Raw genomic sequence first — 22910 nt, forward strand, 5'->3', positions numbered from 1 at the left:
AGTTCTGTTTATGTCAGTATATTTATGTTTTTTGCACCATGTGAGAGAGTACTGCCTTCATCTTTTAATCCTTACATAATGACAATAAAGTCTTGAATCCTGAATGTTGAAAATGTGAAGTACCAGAATGAAAAGCTCTTTCAAATACTTAACAAATCACCTCATGTGGAATAAAGGTCATAACTATTTTTTTCTGTATTTTGCTCATTTTTCTAAACATTGATTGCCAGTTTTGTGTCCTTAACTAAAATACTGATAAAGTCAAATCATCTCTTCTGCAAACATATCATATCGGTATCATAATTTAGTGGCATATGTTTGACAAACAGCGATTCTCAACCTTTACGTGCCTTTCTTCCAGGCTATCAAGCGTTTTGAGGAGTGCTGCGAGGCTCAGCAGCAGTGGAAGCAGTTCCATCACATGTGCTACTGGGAGCTGATGTGGTGCTTCACATACAAAAGGCACTGGAAGATGGCCTACTTCTACGCTGACCTGCTCAGCAAGGAGAACTCATGGTCCAAGGTGGGCCACCATAATGTGGGATGTGAATCTGAGCGGGCAAAGTAATAAAAGAAATGTAAAAGTTAGTGAAGTCAAGATAAAAAATAAATAAACAACAACCGTGGTGCAAAAAACAAAAATCATTGTAAATAAAACAAACATGATATGCTTAAAAACAACATTACCAGGATAGAATGCGGATCAGACTGGTTCTTAGTCAAATGAAATACAGTTAAATACTTTCTTTTCTTTCGGCTGCTGCCTGTAGGGGTCGCTATAGAGAATCGCCTGCCTCCATCTCTCCCTATCTCCAGCTTCCTCCTCTGTGGTCTTCTTCTTTTCCTCCTGCCTGGCAGCTCCATATTTGCCCAGATTATCCGCTGTTCCTCCTCTGCACATTCCCTCTTTAACTATTCAGTCTGAGCTCTCCCTCTGATGTAGATATGATTAAATACAGTAAATAATACATTAAATCTTAAGTACAATTTCAAGAAAATAAATATTAAGATTTTTCATAAAGTTTTTACTAAAAAAGGAATATTTAATGTGAGAGGGGAGCTATCCCAGAGCTTTGAAGGTGCTCCTCTATACACTCCATTTTAACATAACAAAACATTTACATTTTTTCCGAGGCTTTAGCTGTAGTGCTACACTTTTTGATTTCATATACCTTTGGTTCCCATTTATTTTTCAGTCTTGGCACAGATTTTACTTTTTGACTCAACCCTCCCATATACTCACATCTGGCAAAGGCACTAGGAGTTCAGTTTTATTACCCGATGAGGTTGAGTTTGTGTCTCCTCTTCTAAATAAACTCTTTACAAATTCCATTTCAAAAGTTCAGGAAAGCAGAGATGATTAAGGGCCACAGGAGACTTTGGCTGTTGAGCGACTGCAAAGAGTCAATAAAGCCATCTATCCATTTTCTTAACTACTTATCCAGTTCAGGGTCACGTGGGGGGCTGGAGCGTATCTCAGCTGTCACTGGATGAGAGGTGGGATATACCCTAGACAAGCTGCAGGTCCATCATCAGACCGACCATCCCTCCATCCATCCATCCGCCCATCCATCCATTTTCTTCGGCTTATCCAGTTCAGGGTCGTATGGGGGCTTCAACCTATCCCAGCCGTCATTGGCTGAGAGATGGGATATACCACGGACAGCCTGCAAATGCATCACAGGGGCTGTTCAAACTAAACTGTGCAGTTATTTTAGCAGAAACAGACATGAACTGTTCTCAGGTCACAAGAACCAAAATCCTTCCAACATATAAAAGCACCACAAATGTGGATGTCCAACTTTTGATTTTTGTCTTTTTTCCCCTCCTCATCTCATTTTCAAAGGAAGGATGAGATTTAATTAGTAACCACGTTTTTCCTTCCCTCAGGCTACCTATGCATATATGAAAGCAGCCTACCTCAGTATGCTGACTAAGGATGATTGCCTAACCTTTGGGGAGACAGCACTTAGTCTGTTCAGGTAGGAATTAAGACGCTGCTGAAATTACTCAGCAAAGCAGAGATGACTCACTGTGAAAGTATCAATAATGTCATAATCGTATCTTCCCCAAAGAGCCTGTCCTTGGTAAATAATATGAGCTAATATTTAAGAATACTCTATAAGGTGTATCAGAGGAGTAATATGACAGAAATTAAACTGGTGTTTTTGGCATTAAACTCTTTTTGTGTCACAGATATTCTAATTTTTTGTGGTAACCATTAACGGTGCTCCATGATAAAACATTTGATTAGACTGTTGGGCTTTTAAAACTGTCTGGAGGATATGTAATTACTAAATGCATCTCATATTTCAGGCAGGTCCCAGGGCTCAAGCAGAAAATAGCAGGAAAGTCTTTGCCAACGGAGAAGTTTGCTATCAGGAAAGCCCGCCGCTACCTGGCAGAAAATCCCGTACCTCTTCCTGCTCCTCCGCTGGTGAGCACTGGATGACGCCATCTTGCATGTTGCCCAGTAAACATAAATTAAATTAAAGTAAAGCCAAAGACTTTACTTGACATTTGCCTCCTATTTACCCTGCGGTGCAGCCCTGTAAAACGTGAATGTACTGGTTCAGCCAATCAGAATGGACAGTTTATATGTGTGACTCATAGCTCAGACAGCTGTGCTATTCTACCCACAGACTTTATATAATAGGTGAACTTGTGAACTATAATTTTGAAACCTCAACTTTGTAATTTTGGTTGGTTTCATATTTGCTTGACCTGACTGAGACTGCACATTCGTACAAGTAGTGACGTATGAATCAGAAGTTAGTCGCTCCCTAAATCAACCTGCTGTGTCATCTATTCTACCCTAAATAGGATCATAATTTACTAAATAAACATTACGCCGTGTCAAATAAGCACTGAAACTAGTGACTGACCATAGCAGCATTAGCAAAGAGGTAATCGAGGGTTGTTATTTCACCAGTGGGGCACATTGCACAGTTAAGGTAGCATGGATCTGTTTTGAATGGCTGAACCTGTCAAATGCCACAGCAGTTTGCACATCTGTGCCCATAGTGCTAAAGGTGATTATCCCGAGTGTCACTGCAGAGAAAATGCTTTTTTTGTCAACCTGTAGTAAAAGATTATTATTGGTTGTTAGCCGTGCATGATTTGTGCATGTGTTTGTCTGTCTTCTAGGAGATGATGTACATCTGGAACGGTTATACAGTCATTGGCAAACACAAAGACTTAACTGAAGGCATGCTGAAAACACTGGATGAGGCACAGGCTCAACTTGAAAGTCTACCAAGTATGTAAATCCATTAAGCACATTTACAAAGACAATTCTGATTGAAATAAATGCTATATTACAGAAATTAATCCAAACATATTAGAGACGGGTGTTGATGTAGATATAATTGAGATTGTTTGTTCAGAATGACCCAGTCTGTCTTCTGTTTGCTGCCGACTTTTAGGAACGGAGTTCTCCATAGATGATCAGTGTTTGCTGAGCCTCCTGAAGGGACTGTGTCTCAAACACTTGGGTCACCACGAGGAGGCAGAGCACTACTTTACCCTCGTCCTCTGCAAGTAAGAGCCTTTCCTCAAAGTGCTTCAGTTACAGAGTCGTCTGATTCAGTCTTTCAGTTGTGTTCTGGTGAAAACAGGTTGACATTTGATTTTTGTTCTCGTCTTCAGTGAAACTCAGATCAAGTATGACCACTACCTGGTCCCCAATGCCCTGCTGGAACACGGCCTGCTGTGTCTGCAGCAAGGCAGAAAAGATGACGCTATCAAACTGCTAGAAACAGCAAAGTAAGTCTTTGAACCAGCAAAGCATATTTAAGTCATCTGTACTTAATAGAATATGTATGAATCAGATACTCTCCCACATTCTTGTTGTAGTGTAATCAAGTGTTAACAGTACATTATGCAGTCATGTGAAAAAGAACGCTTTTCACAGTATACTCCATGATTCATTAGCTGGTAGCACCAATAACTGAATTGAATGGCAGCGTAACGAAGGGAAGGTTCAGGGTCACCCGATTCAGTCCTAAAAATAAGCTTTATCAAAAAGGAACGTTTTAAGCGTGGTCTCAAAGTAAAGAAGGTGTCTGTTCCCCAAATCCAAACTGGAGCTGATTTCACAGAAGACGCCTGAAAGCTGAACGCTTTCCTGTTTATTTGTTTAATATGGATGTTGAAGGACGTAGGCTGGTCAAAAACGACTCCAACATTCATCGCAGTGTTACGGGAGGACCAGGTGATGCCATCCAGAGTTTAAACACCATATTTCTGAGATTTGTGCAAAAAACGTTTTATCTGAATTTGAAAGCGGGCAATTAGAGGTCACCCAAACCTTTATGTTTTTAAGGCATGCCTGCACTTTAACTAACTGTTGTGTGTCATCTGGCTTCATGGATAGGTAACGCTGGGTATTATCTGCATAGCAATGAAAATGTGTAATGCCTTCTAATAATAAGGACTAAGGGAAGCATGTATAATGTAAATGGAATTAATACTGATCCCAGCACAGAAGCCTGTGGAGCCTCCATAATTACCTTTATTGTGAAGATGACTCCCCATTGCAAAACGAGCTTAAATCATCACCCCTGGCCTCCACCACCGTGCTTGACAGTTAATATGGGGTGTGCTGATATGCTGTGTATGGTCTTGTTTTGTCCAAAGGATATCCTTGTAATTTATTCAGACCACAAACCTAAATCGTGCTGCTACGCTCTACCTCCTGGCAATTCTTCCAAACAAACCATACTTCTTCAATCTTTAATTGTACTGTGATGAACTTTGTCACAAACATGCTGAGACTCTCTCAGCATTGCATTGTCTGACTTTGGGGTGCTTTTCCTGGGCTTTTCCATGAGACACTTGAATGCTCCAGGTCACACTTGCTGATGATCAATTAATCTGTTTGATTAGGAACATGTAGTAATCTATATGACTACGTAGAGTCCAGCCAAAACGTTCATTTTTACATGACTGTACACATGAAACCTTTCATTAAGAATTTCCACTTTTGATGTTTTGAAATACATCTTCCATTCATCTTCATGGTTTCACTCAGATTTGAGTGTTTTAGAATACGAGATAAAGTTTACTCGACTTTGCTATAAACTTTGGATTTCTGGGGTTCAGGTTGAACTTTCTTGATCTTCTTTTTTTTCTGTTTCAGGCAAAATTACAAAAACTACTCGATGGAATCACGGACACACTTTCGTATACAGGCTGCTTTGCACAAGGCCAAAGGCAGCGGGGAGAACGGTATCCATGTGCCCTCCAGCCCATAACAAACAGAGGACGGCACACTAAGGAAAGACAGCATTTGTCTCCTACAGTCTCATCATGCCAACACACAGACCAGGACAGACCTGATTATTAGGGAATAATTTGTTAGTTTTCATCAAGAGGCTAGGGGAAGAGGCTTTTCCTCATGTGTGCCAAGCAACTGCAGCTCTGACTGGCTTCGGTGGATTTGCCCTCTTCCAGAGATATATCCTCATGAACTTTACTTCCTTCTGATTTAAAATGGAGACTAATTATGAAATGTGCCTATATTTATGAAACATTGCTTCTAGCGGGGTCGTCTGTCTAGCACTGTGGCCACCTGTAAGTGGTGCACTGGAGTACAAAACACAATCAGATTTATTTGGTGTATATTCTAAGTTGCCTCTGCTAATACCCCGAGGGTAGAACATTCCCAGTGCAGGGTACTGAGTCTGCGATTTGATGGAGCCAGAGTACCAAACAACCTTTACAGAAATGACTGACACTAGCTTCTCCAAGTCATTTGATCTGGCTGCTGCAGAGTTTCCCATTTTTTGTGTAGAATATAAATGAGCGATTATTTAAAAATAAAAATGACACACAGTGATGTTTTGTTAAGTCCCTGAGAACTAGGAGATTCCTTGTAATTGGTTACTGATCAGCAATATAATCAAAAATGATATGTTGTTTAAATTTTTACACTAAACTTTGGTTTATTCTGTTTGTCAGAGAGAGAGTGTTTTATTGCGCATTTTCCTTTTCCCCCTTTTTCTGAAACATATTACATCAGTGGTAGACACACATGTATTTTGTGAGATAGCTCTCTCCGAGTTTCCCTTTGAAGAGATGATCAAATCTAAAATCTTGTTTTATTTATAGTTGCATTTTATGGCTTTTTGCACAGAGCTTTGGAAGTCAGCCAGATATGCAACCTCTCCAGAGTAAAAGAAAAAGAATGCCTCTAAGACTTCCTCTAAGACATTTATATACTGTAAATGGCACCTTTTACACAAATTGTCCCGTTTTAAGAGGACAGATGAATGTGTCTTTTAGAAAGGCAGACTCCCTTCTTTTCCCCTCCTGGTGTGTGGGACGGCCTCCAGCAGTACTTGAGCTCGAACAAATGGGCCTTTCACGGCGAGCGGCAAAGTGCTGCGTGCTTGTCCGCCTGCTGCATCTTTAGTAGGTGAAGGAGCTCAGAAGCATCGCAACCACCACAGTCTTCCTGCTTCAGGATCATCTTCTGCTGCTCTTGTATATTACATGCTTGCCCAGAAACATCTATTGAAGCACTTGGATGTTGTAATCACTTCCTGTATATAGTAATCTGGTTATGGATAAATAGGGGTCACCTCTAACATGGTTGGTGGTTAGGTTATTGGAAAGGTTGCGTACTTGCAATAGTGAGTAATAAACCTGAACTCACATGTTGTCTCAAGTGTTGGAATTAGAGCAGTAGAGCACTGTTGTTTTATTCATGATTAGAGTTCGATTTAGGATTTAAGATGGCTTGAAGTTCTTTTTTTCTAATGGTGAAGGAAATGCATTCTTATTGTTCTAACAGCAGCTGCTCTCCAGAAATTTCCCAAAACCACTCATGTTATACTTTCAAATAACATTATTTTCATTTTTTGCTCTTTGGGTTTGCAACTGCAGTCAAATTCTAACTAATGTAGTGGCATTATCTGCATATTTTACTGGGCATGGCTACCGAAATTACGGAATGACATTCCTGTACATACTGAATGTTTCCGTTGTAATTTAACATGATGAAAAGCAACTACAAATCCAATTTTGTGTTGTCTGGTTTTTCCTTTTAGCCATTTAAGCATAACAAAACAGAGTTTACAGAGTGAAGTGGTGTTAGGTACAGAACAAAGAACTTGACTGTACATCTGTTGTCCTTATATAATCTAATCTGTTAGATAAAGTCATCTTATTTTGTTGAAGTGTGAGACTCTGGCAGTCAGGGATACGAAAACAAGGACTATTATAACACGTCATAATCTATCGAAAACACACAAAGAGAATTTAAAAAAAATTATTCTAAATATTTAAATATCTAGCCGCAAGAAAAACTAAAAAGTGGGTGATCAAGTACTACTTTGTGGTCAGCAAGAGGAATAACACAAATACACTTACAAAGCTATCACAAAGGCTGTGTTTATGTTTTTAGCGAAGGGCAATTTGATCACGAATCTGATTGGCTGCTTAAAAGAGCCTACTCAAAGAAGGTAACAGCTCATTGGTTCTTTTTCAGCGGGGCGGTGCTTTGTGTTGCTACATCACCAGCTTTCGTTGTTCGGCTGCTGTCTGCAAACTGGAAAGTCCCCTTCAGACATAGAGGTCCGCGTCAGGAAAATTGCTGTTAGCGTTGTGATTTGCGTTGAGGGGTATTGAATTTTCCTTCCCTTCGATGCGTCAATAAACACAATTCTAGCTCGCTGTTTCAGCTCCGAATTTATTTATTTTTAGCTAAGCGATTAGATGTTCCCTTTCGAATGCTAGCTGGTGTTAGCAGGCTAGCTCTTTGTGTGGCTAGCAGCTAGCCGAGCGATGTTTTGTTGTTGTTAAACTGGGCAGCCCTCCTGTCGTCTGGGAAGGAGAATCATCAGCTGTGTATGGAAAAAACGCCCCATCGACGCCTTTTTCTCCTCTCCCATTGTCTGTGAAAGTGACCCTTGAAATTAGTAAAGCGAAGACGACAGAGGGGAGAGTTTGATTGAAGAGGGAGGAGATGGGAAACTGTCTGAAATCTCCCACATCGGATGACATTTCTTTGCTACATGAATCTCAGTCGGACCGGGCCAGCTACGGAGATGGTGCTGATCCCGATCAGGAGCCACCGCCCCCCTATCAGGTAACTTTCACCAACAGTTTCAGGGAAAATGAGCTCGTAGATATGTTTTGCCATGAGCAAAATTCATGAAATACCTGAAGCGTGGACAATGTCTGATAATGTGTGACGGGCTCGGCCCAAAAACGTCTGCCTTTATGCAGCTGAAGGCAAGATCAGCTGTTTACAGATCCAACATCACCCTTGGGCGGCAGAACGACTCAGTGACCCTGTCCCTTCATAGCATTGACACTAATCCGCTTTGTTCTGTCCGATGGTCCTGCCTCTGTCCGTCAATTCCCTGAAGTCATATCTTGATTCAGGCTTCACTGATACAACAGCAGCACGGCTTGCTCATTCAGAAACTCTGAACCAAATCATTTAGGCTCATGTAAGTCAGCACATAAATCTGTCATGGCCTGTGGTACACATTAACAGTGAACTTGAAACAGAGCCCAGTTCTCCATGTGTAGGAGAATTATGACTTGGTGACTTTCATAACTTTACTGCTTCTTTTGACTAATCTCCTTCAGGGCAACAACTTTGTATGATGACCTTATTTCCTGAATTAGATCATCCACAAACAGACCAGGCTATGCTGTAACTGTAAATATGATGCACAGTGTTACTTATCTTTCCTTTGTAATTTCTCTATAATACAGACCAGCAAGTTCAATGTTAAGAGACAGCTGGTATGTGTTATGTAAGCCTTGTCAGACAGTTTGCTGTTACTAGGTTAAGCTGTGCCTTATCTGTAGATTTAAGATAAGGATTTTTCTAAAGCATGGGAAACTAAAGGTGACATCAGGTCGGTACAGAAGGAGAGCTTGTGTTGTAGGATGTTACATAATGTAATGTTATATTCAGGCAAGCATGTTTTATTTTCATCACACTAGGGGTGAAAACCTAAAGGAGAGACTTTGCCAAGTTGTCCTAACATTTAAAAAGAAAAATTAACATCAAGGGCTTTCTAGCTGGATCTTGAAAAGTAATGTTTTTGAAATTAATGTGAATATACAAACACGAACACTGATTATTGGTGCATTATTTGAAAATCTAATTGAGCTTCATCAGGAAATCTTTAGGTAAATTTTGTTTTTTATAGATCTTCATATTAATTGGTAGAACTACAATGAATTTTGTACATTAGATGTTAAAAAGAAAAGAGGGGAATATACAAAATAACAAAGGAGCTATTACCATTACTTTTGCCCAAAATTAATGGTTAGCACATTTGTCTAACAAGCTAAAGATCCCTGGTTTGTTTCTGGGAGAAGACCCTGTTCCCTTTTGGAGTTGCATGAAGAGCATCTGTTTCCCGCTATGGAAAGTAGCTTCCTATCAGACAACCAGAATTGGGACATGGAAACTTGGCCCAAACACATTCAACCTCTCATTTATAAGCTTTGTCGTTTCTTAGACACTGTGTCCGAGTCGGTCAATATTATATTTGGACAGGTTGAGTATTTTTCCCCAGTTCATGTCCTTGTGTGAGCTCTGTCCAGCATACACCAGTGTGTAATTAGGTCAGCACAGTCAGCTGTGTTATCATAGATGATGAATGTTGTAATAAACCACACAATCTTTGCTAGGGGCCCTCTGGAAGAGCTCTCACTAAGCTTTCAGTGTTGTTCAGCAAGTCTGCGTGCAGTGTGTTTATACTGGCAGAGTTTCTCAAGAGGGTTAACTAACTAGTTAAAGCCTCCTTATAAAGAACTCTTTCAGAACAGCCAGCTTCTCCTTGGTGACCACAGTAATCGGCACCTTCACCACACGTTTTTTGTTCGGCATCAACACGCTTTGGGAATTTGTGGTGGAACGGGTATTAAATTCTCCCAAATGCTCCATTTAAAATTTAATTTGTTGCATTTGTGAAAGCTTTCACATGCTGCTGAGTGCAAATGTGTACTCTGGATACTGCCTGGAGGTCTGTCCTCCATACAGAGGGTGAGATTTGCAAGTCATGGTGCAAAACTTGATGCTGGCAGTGGCAACAGTGAAATCCAAATCAAGGACAATATGAGCTATAGCTGTGCTTATGCTACAAAATGAATCAGAAAGGGAAGCTTTTGTGTAGTTGTCAAATAAGCATTGACAAGGATTTATTTAATCGATGAAAAGCAATCTGTCACACTGGAACTGTTGTTGATGGCTCTAATGTAATTAAATGTTGAATTGTGTTGCCTTCTGTCATTTTCATATGTGGGCCATACTCGAGACATAACAGTCTAATCAGCACACTTTGGTTAGGATGCCCACTGAAGCCCTTAAATTGAAAAACAGGAAATGATTAATGGATTTGTCTCCAATTTAAGATTCGTTAACACTTCGTTTCTGTCTGTAGCTTAAGTTATACCTAGCCTGAGGTTTAGCCAACCTGGAAACTGTAAATAGTGCCCAAGTACATCTGTAACAAATGCAACATTTTATAAGTGCATACCTGTCTTCAGATGTTTCCCCATCGATTCTAAACAACCTCGTGAGGTTGTCTGCATGTTAAACTGATTGGAAATCACTGCTGTCTGTATACAGAGCATTCATGATCCAAAGTCCAGAACTGGCTCTGTCGACTGTATGTTGGCAGCCTGCATTTGGGGCTGTTGAATAACTTCATGGCTTATGAAGACAGTGCACAGATCTGACATTCATAACTCCATATGTGGACACTTCACATAGATGCTATAGAGAACTATGAAATGGATAAGATACTATTATAATCCTTTTTCAGGGAATTTTGGTTTTTTTGTTAGTTTTTATTCCGACTCCTCTCTTTCTCAAGTTACCTCTCAGGTATAATGTTGTGGCTAATTTTTGCAAAATCCTTGTAAAGAGGAATGGTGGGATTAATTTTTATAATTGTTACATTACACATACAGATGGACCCCCGATTAAAAAAAACAAAAAAAACAAAACAACAACATAAAAACAAACAAACAAAACCCCAAATACTATTTAGTAAGATGTTGACCCACCACATGTCACAAGAACAAATTCACTCTATTTTAGCAATTTCACAAGTGCCTCGAGCTCTCTTGGTGGGACGTTACACATTTCCTTTAAATTACATTCCAAAAACATTGTCACTTGTACTTGACCTTTGTCAGGTGACTCAGTTAGATTTTGTTTGTAAGTTTTGATCCAAAACATGCTCAGTCATTTAGTGTTTGTGTATAAAATTATAGTTAGAAATCCAGGGATCCGGTGATCCTTGTTAGCAAACATTTGGCAATAGCGGGGAGGAACAATTTAAATTTAACATGAAGAGGCTGATGGATGAGCCAAGCTCATGGAGGGGCAGACATGGGCCATGATTGAGAGGTGAGAGGAAGAGTGCTATTGGATGCACTAATCAGCGTTTATTTACAGCTGCAAGAAGGGTGCAGAATACGACATACAGGCCAAATCTCACCAGTCCCTGCTTCTCCACAGACACTCAGGCCACAGGTGAAAAATAAAAAACTTTTATCCTGCATTACATCCAACTGAAAATATTTATGAACAGCGCTAAGTGATGGAAGGCTTACACTTTGGTGTATCAGGATCTCGCCGAGTGTGGCTGGAATGAGAGTTAACACCTCAAAGTCCATGGTTCTCAGATAGAAAAGACTGGAGTCTCCACTTTGGGTCAGGGACAAGTCAGTCCCCTAAGTGGAGGAGTTTAAGTATTTTCGGGTCTTGTTCTCGAGTGACTGGAATGGGGGATTGACGGATTGGGGTTGCATATGCAGCGATGTGGATGTGGTATCAGTCCATTGTGATGAAGAGAGCTGGACATAAAAGCAAAGCAGATGAGCTACATCCATATCCTCACCTATGGTCACAAGCAAGGTAGTGATTGGAAGAACGAGGTTGAGGATACAAACGGTGAAAATGAGCTTTCTAGGAAGAGCCTGCCCTCTTCCTTAGAATTAAGGTGACGAGTTCAGTCATTTGTGAAGCGCTTGGAGTAGAGCCAGTTGAGGTCTTTCTGGCATCTGGCTAGGATGCCTCCTGGGTGAGGTGTTCCAGGCATTTCCTTCTGGGAGGAGGCCCCAGGTTGAACCCAGGACATGCTACAGAAATTGTGTCTCTTGGGTGTCTTAAGAACGTCCCTGTGCTCCCCCGGATGAGCTGTAGGAGGTGGTTGAGAGAGGGAGGTCTGGGTTTCTTTGTCTAGGCTGCTGCCCCTGTGACCTGACTCTGGATGAGTAGCAGAAAATGGGTGGATGCATTTGCTTGCCCTCCTCCTTCTGCTGTGAGTTTCTTAATCTCTGCAACTCCTGTATACTTCCCTCATTCTTTCAACTACCACCAGAAATAGTTATGAAGTAGTGACGCTACTGAGTCAAATTGTTTGGAGCAGTATTGGAAAAGGATACATTAAAGTATAAATTGTCCCACACCCATTAAATTTCCTTATATTTGCCTCATTTCAGATTGTTTAGGATAAGGAAATACTCCTAGTATAATATTATTTTAAAGGCCAAATGTAAGAATTTGCAGTCTGTGCTGTCACTGGCTATAGATGGGCGATGGATGGATTTAGAAAGCCAAGTAGGGGACATGAGTCCTGTGAGCCGGCCACTTAGCCTAGCATACCATTAAAATTCTTGTCAAAACAAAACGAGTCATTGTGTGTTTGCGTCAGTTGTTTTTATAAACTGTGAAACAAAGGAGAGGGAGGTGCAGTTCAGCTGTAAGCTTATGCCTGCGTATTTTTGTGCAGACGGGCGTATAGCAGACGGTGTGTGTGTGTGTCGACTGTGGTGATTTGGACAGCAGCTGGCGAGACAGGAGCTGACTCATCTCGGTCTGGACCACAGGAGATAAGGCACCCCTGTGTGTTTTAGAGGGGGGGTGCGTGCATATGTGTGTTCACTCTCGGCTGTAACACCAGAGTATCCTGATAGAAGCAGTGACAAGTGTTTTTATTGATCACATTTAGTCTGGCCTATATTCTACTTTCAGCTTGTTTCATAGCTAAATCTTATTGGCTGAGACACTTTGCAGACTTTGAAATTTTCCCTCTTTGTTGTTGGAGTTATGATCAATTTTAGTGTTTTTTGTATAAAATGATGTCAACGATCTCAGGTTTTAATTTGTCACCCATCTGTCTGCAAATCTAATACAGGTGATATTTCTGTCTTCAGTCTGCCAGCACAGGAGGGTCAAAGAGGATCGGAAACATGTCACATAAGAACCAGTCATAAAGTTTCTCCTGATGAGGTTTTAATATGCTCTCTCACTGTAGTAGATACACAAGAGGAGCACAGTCTATCAACCAGCTGCATTACTGTTGGGATGAGAGGGCTCGGCAGCAGTTTGCTTTAAACACAGTGTGCTCAGCCAGGTTGCTTTGGTGGCACTTTCTAATTGGCCTTCAAATGTGATGGAGCCGAGAAAAAATAAGAAATGAAAACTGAAAAGTATTTTTCTGAATGATTTCGGTGCATGTAATAGAATATTGTATATTTATTTTTGAAAGTATATTGTAATGTCCCAGACTACATTCACAAACATGCTAAGAAAAGTGTGCATGTGTCGCAGTCGAGGAAAACGGGAAAAACTGTGTAACTTCTTCATTGTGTCCAGATAATGGTAATGAGCTGAACTTTAGGTCCTCGGCCTTAATCAAAGGTAAGGGTTACATTACTTCATTCTTACATGATGTTGATCTTTAGCCTTGTAAGGAAGGCGGCAATAAACCCCACTGGAGGAGCCTCTGATTACCTACATTTTGTCCTAATATGGTTACAGAAACATTGGGGGCGTGGAGAAAACCGCGCTGACAAGCGTGTTATTGTACTGCAGGTCAGTGACATAGACGTGGGCTTTGCCTCCAACACAGAGCTTATCACAGAGCCCTGACTCAGCTACAAGTAAATTCTTTTGTTCTCTTCACAACTTCATCCAAAAGTTTAGTTCTCATTTTCCTCGGACTGAAAACTGAGAGCCGAGCTACAAGTAATGATGATCAGATGGCTCGGGGGGGTTTGATTAGTATATTACAGAGGCATAACTAATGTTCATGCAGGACTTTAAATTGTGGTACAAACTATGTGTTTAAAGTTGGGTGTCGCCAACATGACATCACCTATTAAAGCCTCAAGCTGAGTATTTTTGCCTTGAACGTGCTTGTCTTTAGAAACCAGACATGTCAAGCTGACTGGGGCAATTTTTGCAGAAAAACTGCTTTTTCATCCCTTTTTTACACTAATGGGGACATCATTTATAAGAATTAACATCCAGGTTTTTCTTTTTCTTTTTTGGGGATGTGTTTAATATTAGTTATAATATCATTGGCCAGCATCGGTGGATCAACTTCCTGCTTTGATGAGATCATTTACCGGTGTTGGCACACTTTGAATCTTGTCCTGTTATCGCACCACAAAACACATCCTGTGATGCTAACGCGCATCATTCGGCCCCCGTTATTGTTCTTGCTGCCGGTGTGCATGCTGCCCTGCGTTGTGTGCAAGTGTCTGCAGGTCTCGTTCAGAGATTTTGTTACTTTGCAGGGCTCAGAAGAAGAGCTAAGATTTCAGAGACTGCGAACGCTTCATGTTTCAGGTGTTGCTTCCCTTACAGCTTGATGCAGGATGCAGATAGTCACCCCCCAGCTGATTTCTTTTGGAAACCTTCCACTTATTGTGTGCATCTGCTTCCCCTACTTGCTACCATCACCTTGATTCCCGCTCACCATTAGCAGCCTGAGCCTGGCAGGCTGACAGTCGCTGCTGTAGCTGCTGTGTGCTTGGCTCAGCAACCTACAGCATGCTTGGCAGAGAGAACCAAGGTCCACCCCCCTCATTAGTTCCCCTTTCACCCTTTTGGTACCACTGAGGTCACTTAATAAACAGTTGTCAGCCCAGCTGACATATGACAACAATTACACTGCTGACCATTGCACAGTTGAGGACCCTAAACACACACAGTGCAGCTGCTGCTCCCCCCCCTCCCCAAGAGGCCCCGTCTGCAGCTTTTATTATCGCTGCCTGGCTTTTAGAGTTGGCTAAAAAAATGGCTGTCAGAGGAGGAACAGACAGCCTCGACTGCTAAAATTATGCTGACTCATGGGTTAAATGTTGCTGAGAGACTGAGAGGCTAGCTAGCATCTCCATCTGTCCCATTAAAACTCTTTAGCTTTAAAAGATAGCATTTCAAACAAATTAAAAAGTAGACTGCTTGTGTGTGTCTGTGTGTCACCTCTTATGCTTAAACACAAAACAAAAAAGCAATCTCGCCCCTGAAGGTACAGTTACAATACCTTTGACACTTCTTTGACTTCTTACAGAGGCCTTTTCCAGGCATCATCTGTTTAATCGAATATGTTGTCGTCCACTTTCCAGCTGTGATTTTAATTGGGTGGACTACATATGAAAAGAAATAGACAGCACAGTGGGCAATGTCATTAAGAAAGTCATGAAGCATGAAGGACAAAACTGTGAAACCTGTAGAAACCACAGCTTTGTATGATACCAATCGTGGTTTGTTTGATTCACATTGTGACAGAAAGACACTACACTACCCACAATCCTGAATTTAAACAGCGATATTCCTGATTGGTGGAGATCGCTGTTACCATGCAAATGTCAGAAACTGGTAGAGCGGTGATTGAGGTCAGGAACAACTGTACAGTACTGATAACTAAGCTATCATTTACATACACACACAACATGAACTACAAAATCTCTTTCTGTTCAGTTTTAACAACACTGCAGCAATAAAAAGGATTTTCAAAGGTTTTTTGTTTTGTTTTAGTTTTTGATCCTGAACACATTTTGTTCTGGCCGTGATTTGCTTTGTGGCTGGTTGGTTTGGTTTAAAGCTTGAAAGTCTTTATATAAATATTTTCTGAAATATTGTGTTGTCAGGATAAACTCAGAGATGAGTAAGAAGGCTGCACGGTTATGCTGCGTTTCAGATACCTCAGAGTTCAGGAGTGTTGTCACTCTGAACCCGGCACATTCAGATGGCTAACTCGGGTCTGCTCCGAGCTTCTAATGGTGAATTTATGGTACTGTGGTTGTGTCTGTTTGTGGAGGTATTCAGGTATGCTGAGGGTTTCTCAATCTACACAAACGTGATTGTGTGCAGCTCGTAGTTTGATGTGACTGACGCTGGAACAGGAAATGAAGTAACATCACTGTCAGAAAATAACATTATATTACACTGTAAGGACAGTCAGAATACAGTGCATGCTTTGGTGTGACGATATTGTGCCTCTCATGTTTGCTTTGACTCTTTAATACTGAAACCCGTTCACTTTGACTCGCTGTTACTTTGATGACACATGAATCTTTCACTTATGTGGTTTTCCAGGCCAGTGTTTAAAAAAACCAAAGACAAGAAAAGAAACCCATCCCAGACATAATGACAGACTTTTCATTTCACACTTCTCTCGACTGAGGCTGCTTTGATGTTTGAGTCAGAAAATTATTGAGCTAGAAATATGAGCTGCTTTAAATTGGCATTTAAAAAAAACAGTTAATGCTCAAAACCCAAATGGATTTGTTTCCTGCTGGGATCCTTATTTGTTAGGAAAATGTGCATCAGTTAGAAATACTGTTAAATAAATAAAGTTACTTTTAATGACGTGAACTAGAACAACAGTAAGATTTCCCATCGCATGTTGGTATCGGCTGCAGTGGCTTATGGGTGTGGGGAAACACTACCATCTACTGCCTGAAATCATTAGCTTACAGCATGTCCAGACATCCAGGCCTAATAGACTGCTTTAGATACTGACGATGGATATTGTGAGGATGTGAGTCTTATTTTGGGCCGGCTTCTCGACACTGACAGTTATATATTAGGAGAGTTTGTTGGATTGTGAGATTGTTGCACTCGAGTACTTTGATTTTGTAGAGGACTAAAGTGAATGAACCCGTCTGCTTGTTAAGCTGAGGGATTTTATGTGATAAGCCTCATCAGTGTTGTACTGGCAGAGTTTATTTTTATGTCCCGGCTCACATAATAAGTTTGTGCCATAATCAGGAGTTTTTCTTCTTTCCTTTTTGAAGGTGAGAAGGCCCAAATCTTCCTTTGTTAAAGTAAATCCAGCACAGATATAGCCTGCTGAGAGATTCGGTGACGATATCCTCTCAAACAATACTTTTTTTTTTTTTTTTTTTTTTTTTTTTAAAAGGCCAACTTTGAGGTGTATTTTTCAGACGTTTGTACTTAGTGTTTCTCATCAATTCTTCCCCTGCCACAGCTTTCATGTTACAGATTTTGTAAAGTAGACTTACTCAACAGTGTTAAGCCTCTTTATGTTGTCTCTTTTCTTCCTGCAGGAGCAAATCCATGTGCCTGTCTACCATCCGACGCCCAGCCAAACCCGACTGGTCACTCAGCTGACCGAAGAGGAGCAGATCCGAATCGCTCAACGCATCGGGCTTATCCAGCACCTCCCAAAGGGCGTGTATGACCCGGGAAGGGATGGATCCGAGAAGAAGATCAGAGAGTGAGTAGAAGCTCTGAGTGGGCAAACACAAATACTGCTTCACTGCAGAATTCAAGAGTTACATACGTTTCAAACAGGAGTTTATTCACTGAGTTACTGCTTGGTTTTCCACACAGCTTCATGTTGGCACATTCCAGTAAAATTCAGAATATAATAAATTCTTGTTATTAGCATGAAAACATTGCTTTGATACAGAGATGTGTAGTTACAGTACAGCACAAACCTTGATATTTTTGGGGGGAGCCGCCCACTTTGATTTTAGGTGGGTTGGATAAGTAAAACTCTCCTTTCTGTCTGTGCAAAGGAGTTTTTTCTGTCATTGGTTAGTGCAGCAGTCAAATTACAGCAACGCTGGGAGAGAGCGAGGGGAAGTCATGCAGCGAGTGGTTGTGGGTTGGACTCAAATCTGGCCGCTGCACTCCAGCTGTGTGGCATGTGGTCGCCTTAGTTAAAGTGGAACCCAGTGTAAAGAAGTCTTACTACACATTTAGATATCTGAATACGATAACTGCAATTTCAACAGTATGTCTCTGTTTTTCTACGTGATAAAGAAATGCTGCTATAGTAAACTAAAGCCTGTCAGCGTGAGCATTTAAATTGTAAGAATACGTGTAAAATGACAGAACGCGCTCTCATTGCCCAGACTGTCCTGTAATTATTATCAGGGGCAGTTCCAGTTTCAAACTTTTAGGGGGGCTCAGCTGCCAATCATAATCTCAGCAGTGCCTTGTAATTAATATTAATGCAATGTGCTGTTTGCGACTGTAATCAGCCCTTTTGACATTTGCAAACCTCAATTCAGTTGGATAAACATTAGTTTTACCTTCAAAAGCAACATAATTACCGTATTTTTTGGACCATAAGGCGCACTGTCAATTTTTGAGGAAATTAAAGGATTTTAAGTGTGCCTTAGTCTGAAAAATACGGCAGTTGGATGACCTATTGTAGTGTCTAAGAACAGACACTGCAGTAGATCCTCTCTCTCCATCCTCCTCACTTGACTAGAAACTAGAAAATGACAAAGATATAATCTTATAATAATTATTATAAGAGCATCGACAACAGTACAGCACACTGCTTAGTTATCTCAAATGAATGAATGAATCAGTGAATGTGAGTGAAACAGAAGCTGCAGCTTTATCATTTTTGGTGAATTTGATCACATGTCCACTCTTACCTGTTTCCTTTTGCTCTCTGTCCTCCTCTGTCTTTGTGCCGTCACCCAAAAATTATATGTTACAGTGAATAAAAGGCATAAACCGATCATTATCAGTTCATAGCAATATTCAAACTGAATCCAGGCTGCTGCGGGACATAGACAGGTTGACATTTTGACTTGCGGTCACCTGGATCTGGAGCTCTGTCAACTTCAGGTCCCAAAGTCAAACGAACACTGCAGCATCACTGAGAGTTTAAACTGTCTAAAGTCTTTCATCTTTAATAAAATGATCAGCTTTGCTGCTTTACCAGGTGTAACAATGAAGTTTAACATCCAGGCATCCATGAAAACAGCATTTATTAAATTTAACTGAGTTAGAAGTTAGCAGGAAGTTAGCTCGCTAGCTTCCACCTGATATAGCATGTTCTGACTGAGAGATGAATCTTTTAGATCAAATGTTTTGAATTAAATAATTATTTTTTTATCTCAAAAATGTCATATTATTTATTCTGCATTTTATTTTATTCCAAATTCCAGGGATGTGCCTTTAAATTGAGAAGTAATCATTTATCATAGTTGAAGGTCTGTCTGTGTATTTTTTGTTTTTTACTTGTTTTGTTGTTTCCTGTGTAGTTGTGCTGTTCAACCAATGACTAGTGTGTTTTTAATAAGACAAATGTTGTTCACCATTGCAGGTGTGTCATCTGTATGATGGACTTTGTCTACGGAGACCCGATCCGGTTCCTGCCCTGCATGCACATCTACCACATGGACTGTATCGATGACTGGCTGATGAGATCCTTCACTTGCCCCTCGTGCATGGAGCCTGTGGATGCTGCACTGCTTTCCTCCTACGAGACCAACTGACACGAAACCCCTTTGGACTAAACCGGACACGCACAAACACATGTATACGCTCACACAAACACGGACATGAATTATGCATAAAAATGAAAATATACAAAACACTTCCATCTTTGCTGTATCCTGGATTAGTAAGATGGCGATTATAAAAGCAGTGATTATGTTAAAGATGTACAATGAATTCTGTGTGGGTGTACGTAAGTGTTTGTCTATTTGTGTGTGCACAATTTCCTCAGTTGGCCTGCTGGACAGGATTACATCTGGGAAAGGACTGGAAGAATGAAGGGTTTTTTGTGGTATGGACAAGCAGGACTGAGGAAAGACGACAGAGGGCGGTGGAATGCACAGGGGCGTTGTAACGGGACATCGAAGGCAATGGATGGTGGATTCATCGTTACAGTTCAGAAACTTTATCAAGGTCTGGTTTTAAATTTGCGATACACGCACCTTCCTCCTTAACTTTGGGCGCAGTGATTGGAATGAGCCTGAGAGAGACTGCAGGACTGCTCTCACCTGATTACTGTAACGCCACGCTGCAGGACGGAGGAGAGAGGACTTCCGAATCCTTCAGAAATGCTGCCATATGCCTCTCTGTCAAAACTGCTGCAGAAGAACTGTTGCAGAAACAGATATGTGATTTTAAGACTGCCAGAGATGGACATCAGACTTTGGACTGCTAACTTACGATTTATTCTGCACATGTACCAGAGGCCTGTTCTCAGACGGGCCTTGAGTCGTCTCTGTACAGACGTTTCCTGAGAAAAATGAGATCAGTAGCTCGGTGGATTCACTGTCCGGTGACTTTGTGAAATCTGTTTGTTTTGTCAGGCAGCATAAGGGCTCTGTTAACCAGTGTTTACCACCAACACAGACATGACTAAAGGAAGTGCAGTGTGTGCTGATGTAATGGGCTGTGGTAGAGTTTTGTTGTTAAGGTCTTGACTTCTTATTCAGTGAGATGTCACATTATTGGCCAAAGCACAAGTAGACCAGTTAACAAACCATAAATACACACGAGACATTTGCACTTCCTAATCAGACCAGAGACAGGAGGACCACATGCAGTTGTAATTATGTGAATGTAAAGTATCTGATTTGCTTTATGTGCATCCTCTTTACCACTGCAGTTATTTGTAATGAAAGCCACTGTCTCTGTGGAGTGGGAGCAGAGTACTTAATTTATTATAGAAATTAACCAAACTACTGAATTAATTCCAAGGATCGTGTCCCTGTTCTTTGTGCTGAAGACAAAATTAAAACGTAGACAAGGTTGGGCTTTTTTAATGTGCTTGGAAAATCAATTTCCTGTCCTCCGAAACAGGCGGTGAAAGAGTGTGATGTGGTCATAATGATGGAGTATGCAGTTATGTTTGGTTTCAGTTTAAAAATGTTCGGTTTCTATGCATTTGTATTCTCATTTTCTTGGCATCGAGTTGAGTCCTCTGAACAGGATTTCTTTGCCGCATTATAAAATGTCCATTGCCCAAGTCACCAGGTTTACAATAAAAGCACAAAGAAGTACAACATTTTCTTTGATAGTGTCCTTCCCCAGCTAACGTTAGCATGTGAGTGAGTCTGTAAATGTAAATCCTGCAGAAAATGGTTGATATTTAAGCTCCCCTTGCATACAGATCTCTGTGATCTGTGAATGCTTTTCAAGGACCTTTGTGTTTTGCGAAATTTGGTGGGTGGGCAGGTCGGTGGCTTAGTTTTTGCACAGTACTGTCATGTACGTAACTCTTTATGTTCTAAATTGTCCATCATTAGGGTGGAGCTCCATGGCCTTAGGTTACACATAAGTGAAGGGTTGATATCTGTTGCTAAAATGTGAGCACAGGTGGTAATAGGCAGACTGCAAATGCTGCTGCTGAGCTGTCAGACATTGTACATGTCATGTAATGAAGACTACAGGAGGTGTATCAGAAAATGTCCCAGTACATTGTCACAAACTAATAAATGAACTCTGTGTGTATCGTGGTTCTTTGGTTTCCTCCTGGCTCTTAAGCACGTTTCGATCTGCGGCTCCTTGCAGTGGAAAAGCAGATGACACATATCCTCTGTTTTCAGTATGAACTTGATCACACCCAAGTGCAGCTGACCAATAACTGTGGTTATAAATGTGCCATCGTAACTCATTCAGCTTCCGTTTTCCACCAACACTAGTCTGGTCTGGAACCATAGTTCATGTTTCCTGATTCAACACTGGCAGCAGCTCCAGTGCCATGAAAAAGTATTTGCTGCCTCCTTGGTCGCAGTTTTTTTTTTTTTTTTTTTTTTTTTTGCACGTTTCACACAAATTCTTCGGATTAGATTACAAAATGCATTTATTAGGGCAAAAAAGCTATCCAACTCTCCTGAGCCTTATCCAAAAAAGTAATTGCACTATTTTGTTTAATGATGTATTAACTGTAATTAACTGCATTTGTTTTTGGAAGCTGAGTTCAATTTCACTAGCCACACACAGTACATTATCCACAAATGGGTAAAACCTAGAATGGTGACGAACATTCTCAGGAGTGGAGTAACAAACATGAGCCAAGAATGCAATGACAGGCCACAAAACACCCCAGAACAACATAGAACTGTGGGTCTCACTTCCTTCAGTTAAAGGTTATGATTTAATAATAGGAAGTGGGCTGGGAAAAAATGGCACCCATGGCCGAACTCGAAGGAAAAAAAGAACAAAAAGGCTCACCTAACATTTGCCAAAAGCCGCCATGATGATTCCCGAGACCTTCAGTAAAATATTCTATCCGATTGTTCAGTCTGACGTCACTAGCCGTGTCTGGGCCTAAACTCTGCTGCAGGTCCATATATCAAACGATCACTGTGGCATTACTGAGAGTTAAAACACTGTCTAAAGTCTTTCATCTTTAATAAAATGATCAGCGTTCTGCTCTACCAGGTGTAACAATTGAGTTTAACATCCAGGCATCCATGAAAACGGAATTTATGACATTTAACGGAGTTAGAAGTTAGCAGGGAGTTAGCTCGCTAGCTTCTATCTAAATACAATATAGCATGTCCTGACTGCGGGGTTTTGGAAACAAATTAAAATGTACAGCTCTGTTATCACTTCCAACATAAATGAAGACAGAAAACTAAACAGCAGTGACGTTTGTAGGGTTACTGAAGTTTGGCTAGCTGGTATATAATGATTTGCTACGTGACCGCTAGCGACACAGCTATGTTAGCATAATATAAACACGCTAACTTTTTTTCCACTCGATAAAAGTTAGCGTGAGTGTTCTCGGTGGTCAGGAACAAATGTAATCGCATGGCAGGATGCTGTAAAAGGACCAGACTTCAGCCAGGAGAACAACTGAGATAATCCATCCACAATACGAGGTTAGTCATTCATATACTGCTGCATG

The 22910-nt window shown here is 40.9% G+C and overlaps 2 protein-coding genes across 6 annotated transcripts in view; both read left to right on the top strand.

Moving 5' to 3' along the window:
• ttc39a (tetratricopeptide repeat domain 39A) overlaps nucleotides 1–7113 on the top strand; it is a 30818-nt gene extending 23705 nt beyond the window's left edge. For 2 of the 4 annotated variants that reach the window (XM_086284604.1, XM_086284605.1), the window contains 7 exons: nucleotides 362–523; nucleotides 1891–1982; nucleotides 2317–2437; nucleotides 3148–3259; nucleotides 3426–3540; nucleotides 3649–3765; nucleotides 5141–7113. In XM_086284604.1, the coding sequence (XP_086140730.1) occupies nucleotides 362–523; nucleotides 1891–1982; nucleotides 2317–2437; nucleotides 3148–3259; nucleotides 3426–3540; nucleotides 3649–3765; nucleotides 5141–5255 (834 nt within the window). In that variant the 3' untranslated portion in view covers nucleotides 5256–7113. The remainder of the gene's footprint in view (nucleotides 1–361; nucleotides 524–1890; nucleotides 1983–2316; nucleotides 2438–3147; nucleotides 3260–3425; nucleotides 3541–3648; nucleotides 3766–5140) is intronic. The other 2 variants (XM_086284606.1, XM_086284607.1) reach the window with 2 other exon arrangements.
• A 408-nt stretch (nucleotides 7114–7521) lies between these two features.
• Nucleotides 7522–21513, top strand: rnf11b (ring finger protein 11b). 2 transcript variants are annotated; one of them, XM_086284610.1, is made up of 4 exons: nucleotides 7522–8092; nucleotides 17344–17513; nucleotides 19368–19581; nucleotides 19773–21513. In XM_086284610.1, the coding sequence occupies exons 1-3, from the start codon at nucleotides 7970–7972 to the stop codon at nucleotides 19537–19539; spliced, it is 465 nt and encodes a 154-aa protein (XP_086140736.1). In that variant the 5' UTR covers nucleotides 7522–7969; the 3' UTR covers nucleotides 19540–19581; nucleotides 19773–21513. The 2 variants fall into 2 exon arrangements, with proteins under 2 accessions (XP_086140736.1, XP_086140735.1); XM_086284609.1 differs by having other exon boundaries at nucleotides 7523–8092; nucleotides 19368–21513.
• The last annotated feature ends 1397 nt before the right edge of the window (nucleotides 21514–22910 follow it).

Source organism: Aulonocara sp. 'chitande type north' Nkhata Bay, linkage group LG23, assembly GCF_057382095.1.
Source record: "Aulonocara sp. 'chitande type north' Nkhata Bay isolate Kocher_YH1m ecotype deep benthic linkage group LG23, A_spYH_male_GT1.1, whole genome shotgun sequence".
Classification (NCBI taxonomy): Eukaryota; Metazoa; Chordata; class Actinopteri; order Cichliformes; family Cichlidae; genus Aulonocara; species Aulonocara sp. 'chitande type north' Nkhata Bay.

Coding starts and splice junctions, on each gene's coding strand:
- rnf11b (XM_086284610.1), top strand. CDS start 7,970: ATGGGAAACTGTCTGAAATCTCCCACATCGGATGACATTTCTTTGCTA. Junction 8,093..17,343: donor AGCCACCGCCCCCCTATCAG/GTAACTTTCACC, acceptor TTCTTCCTGCAG/GAGCAAATCCATGTGCCTGT. Junction 17,514..19,367: donor TCCGAGAAGAAGATCAGAGA/GTGAGTAGAAGC, acceptor TCACCATTGCAG/GTGTGTCATCTGTATGATGG.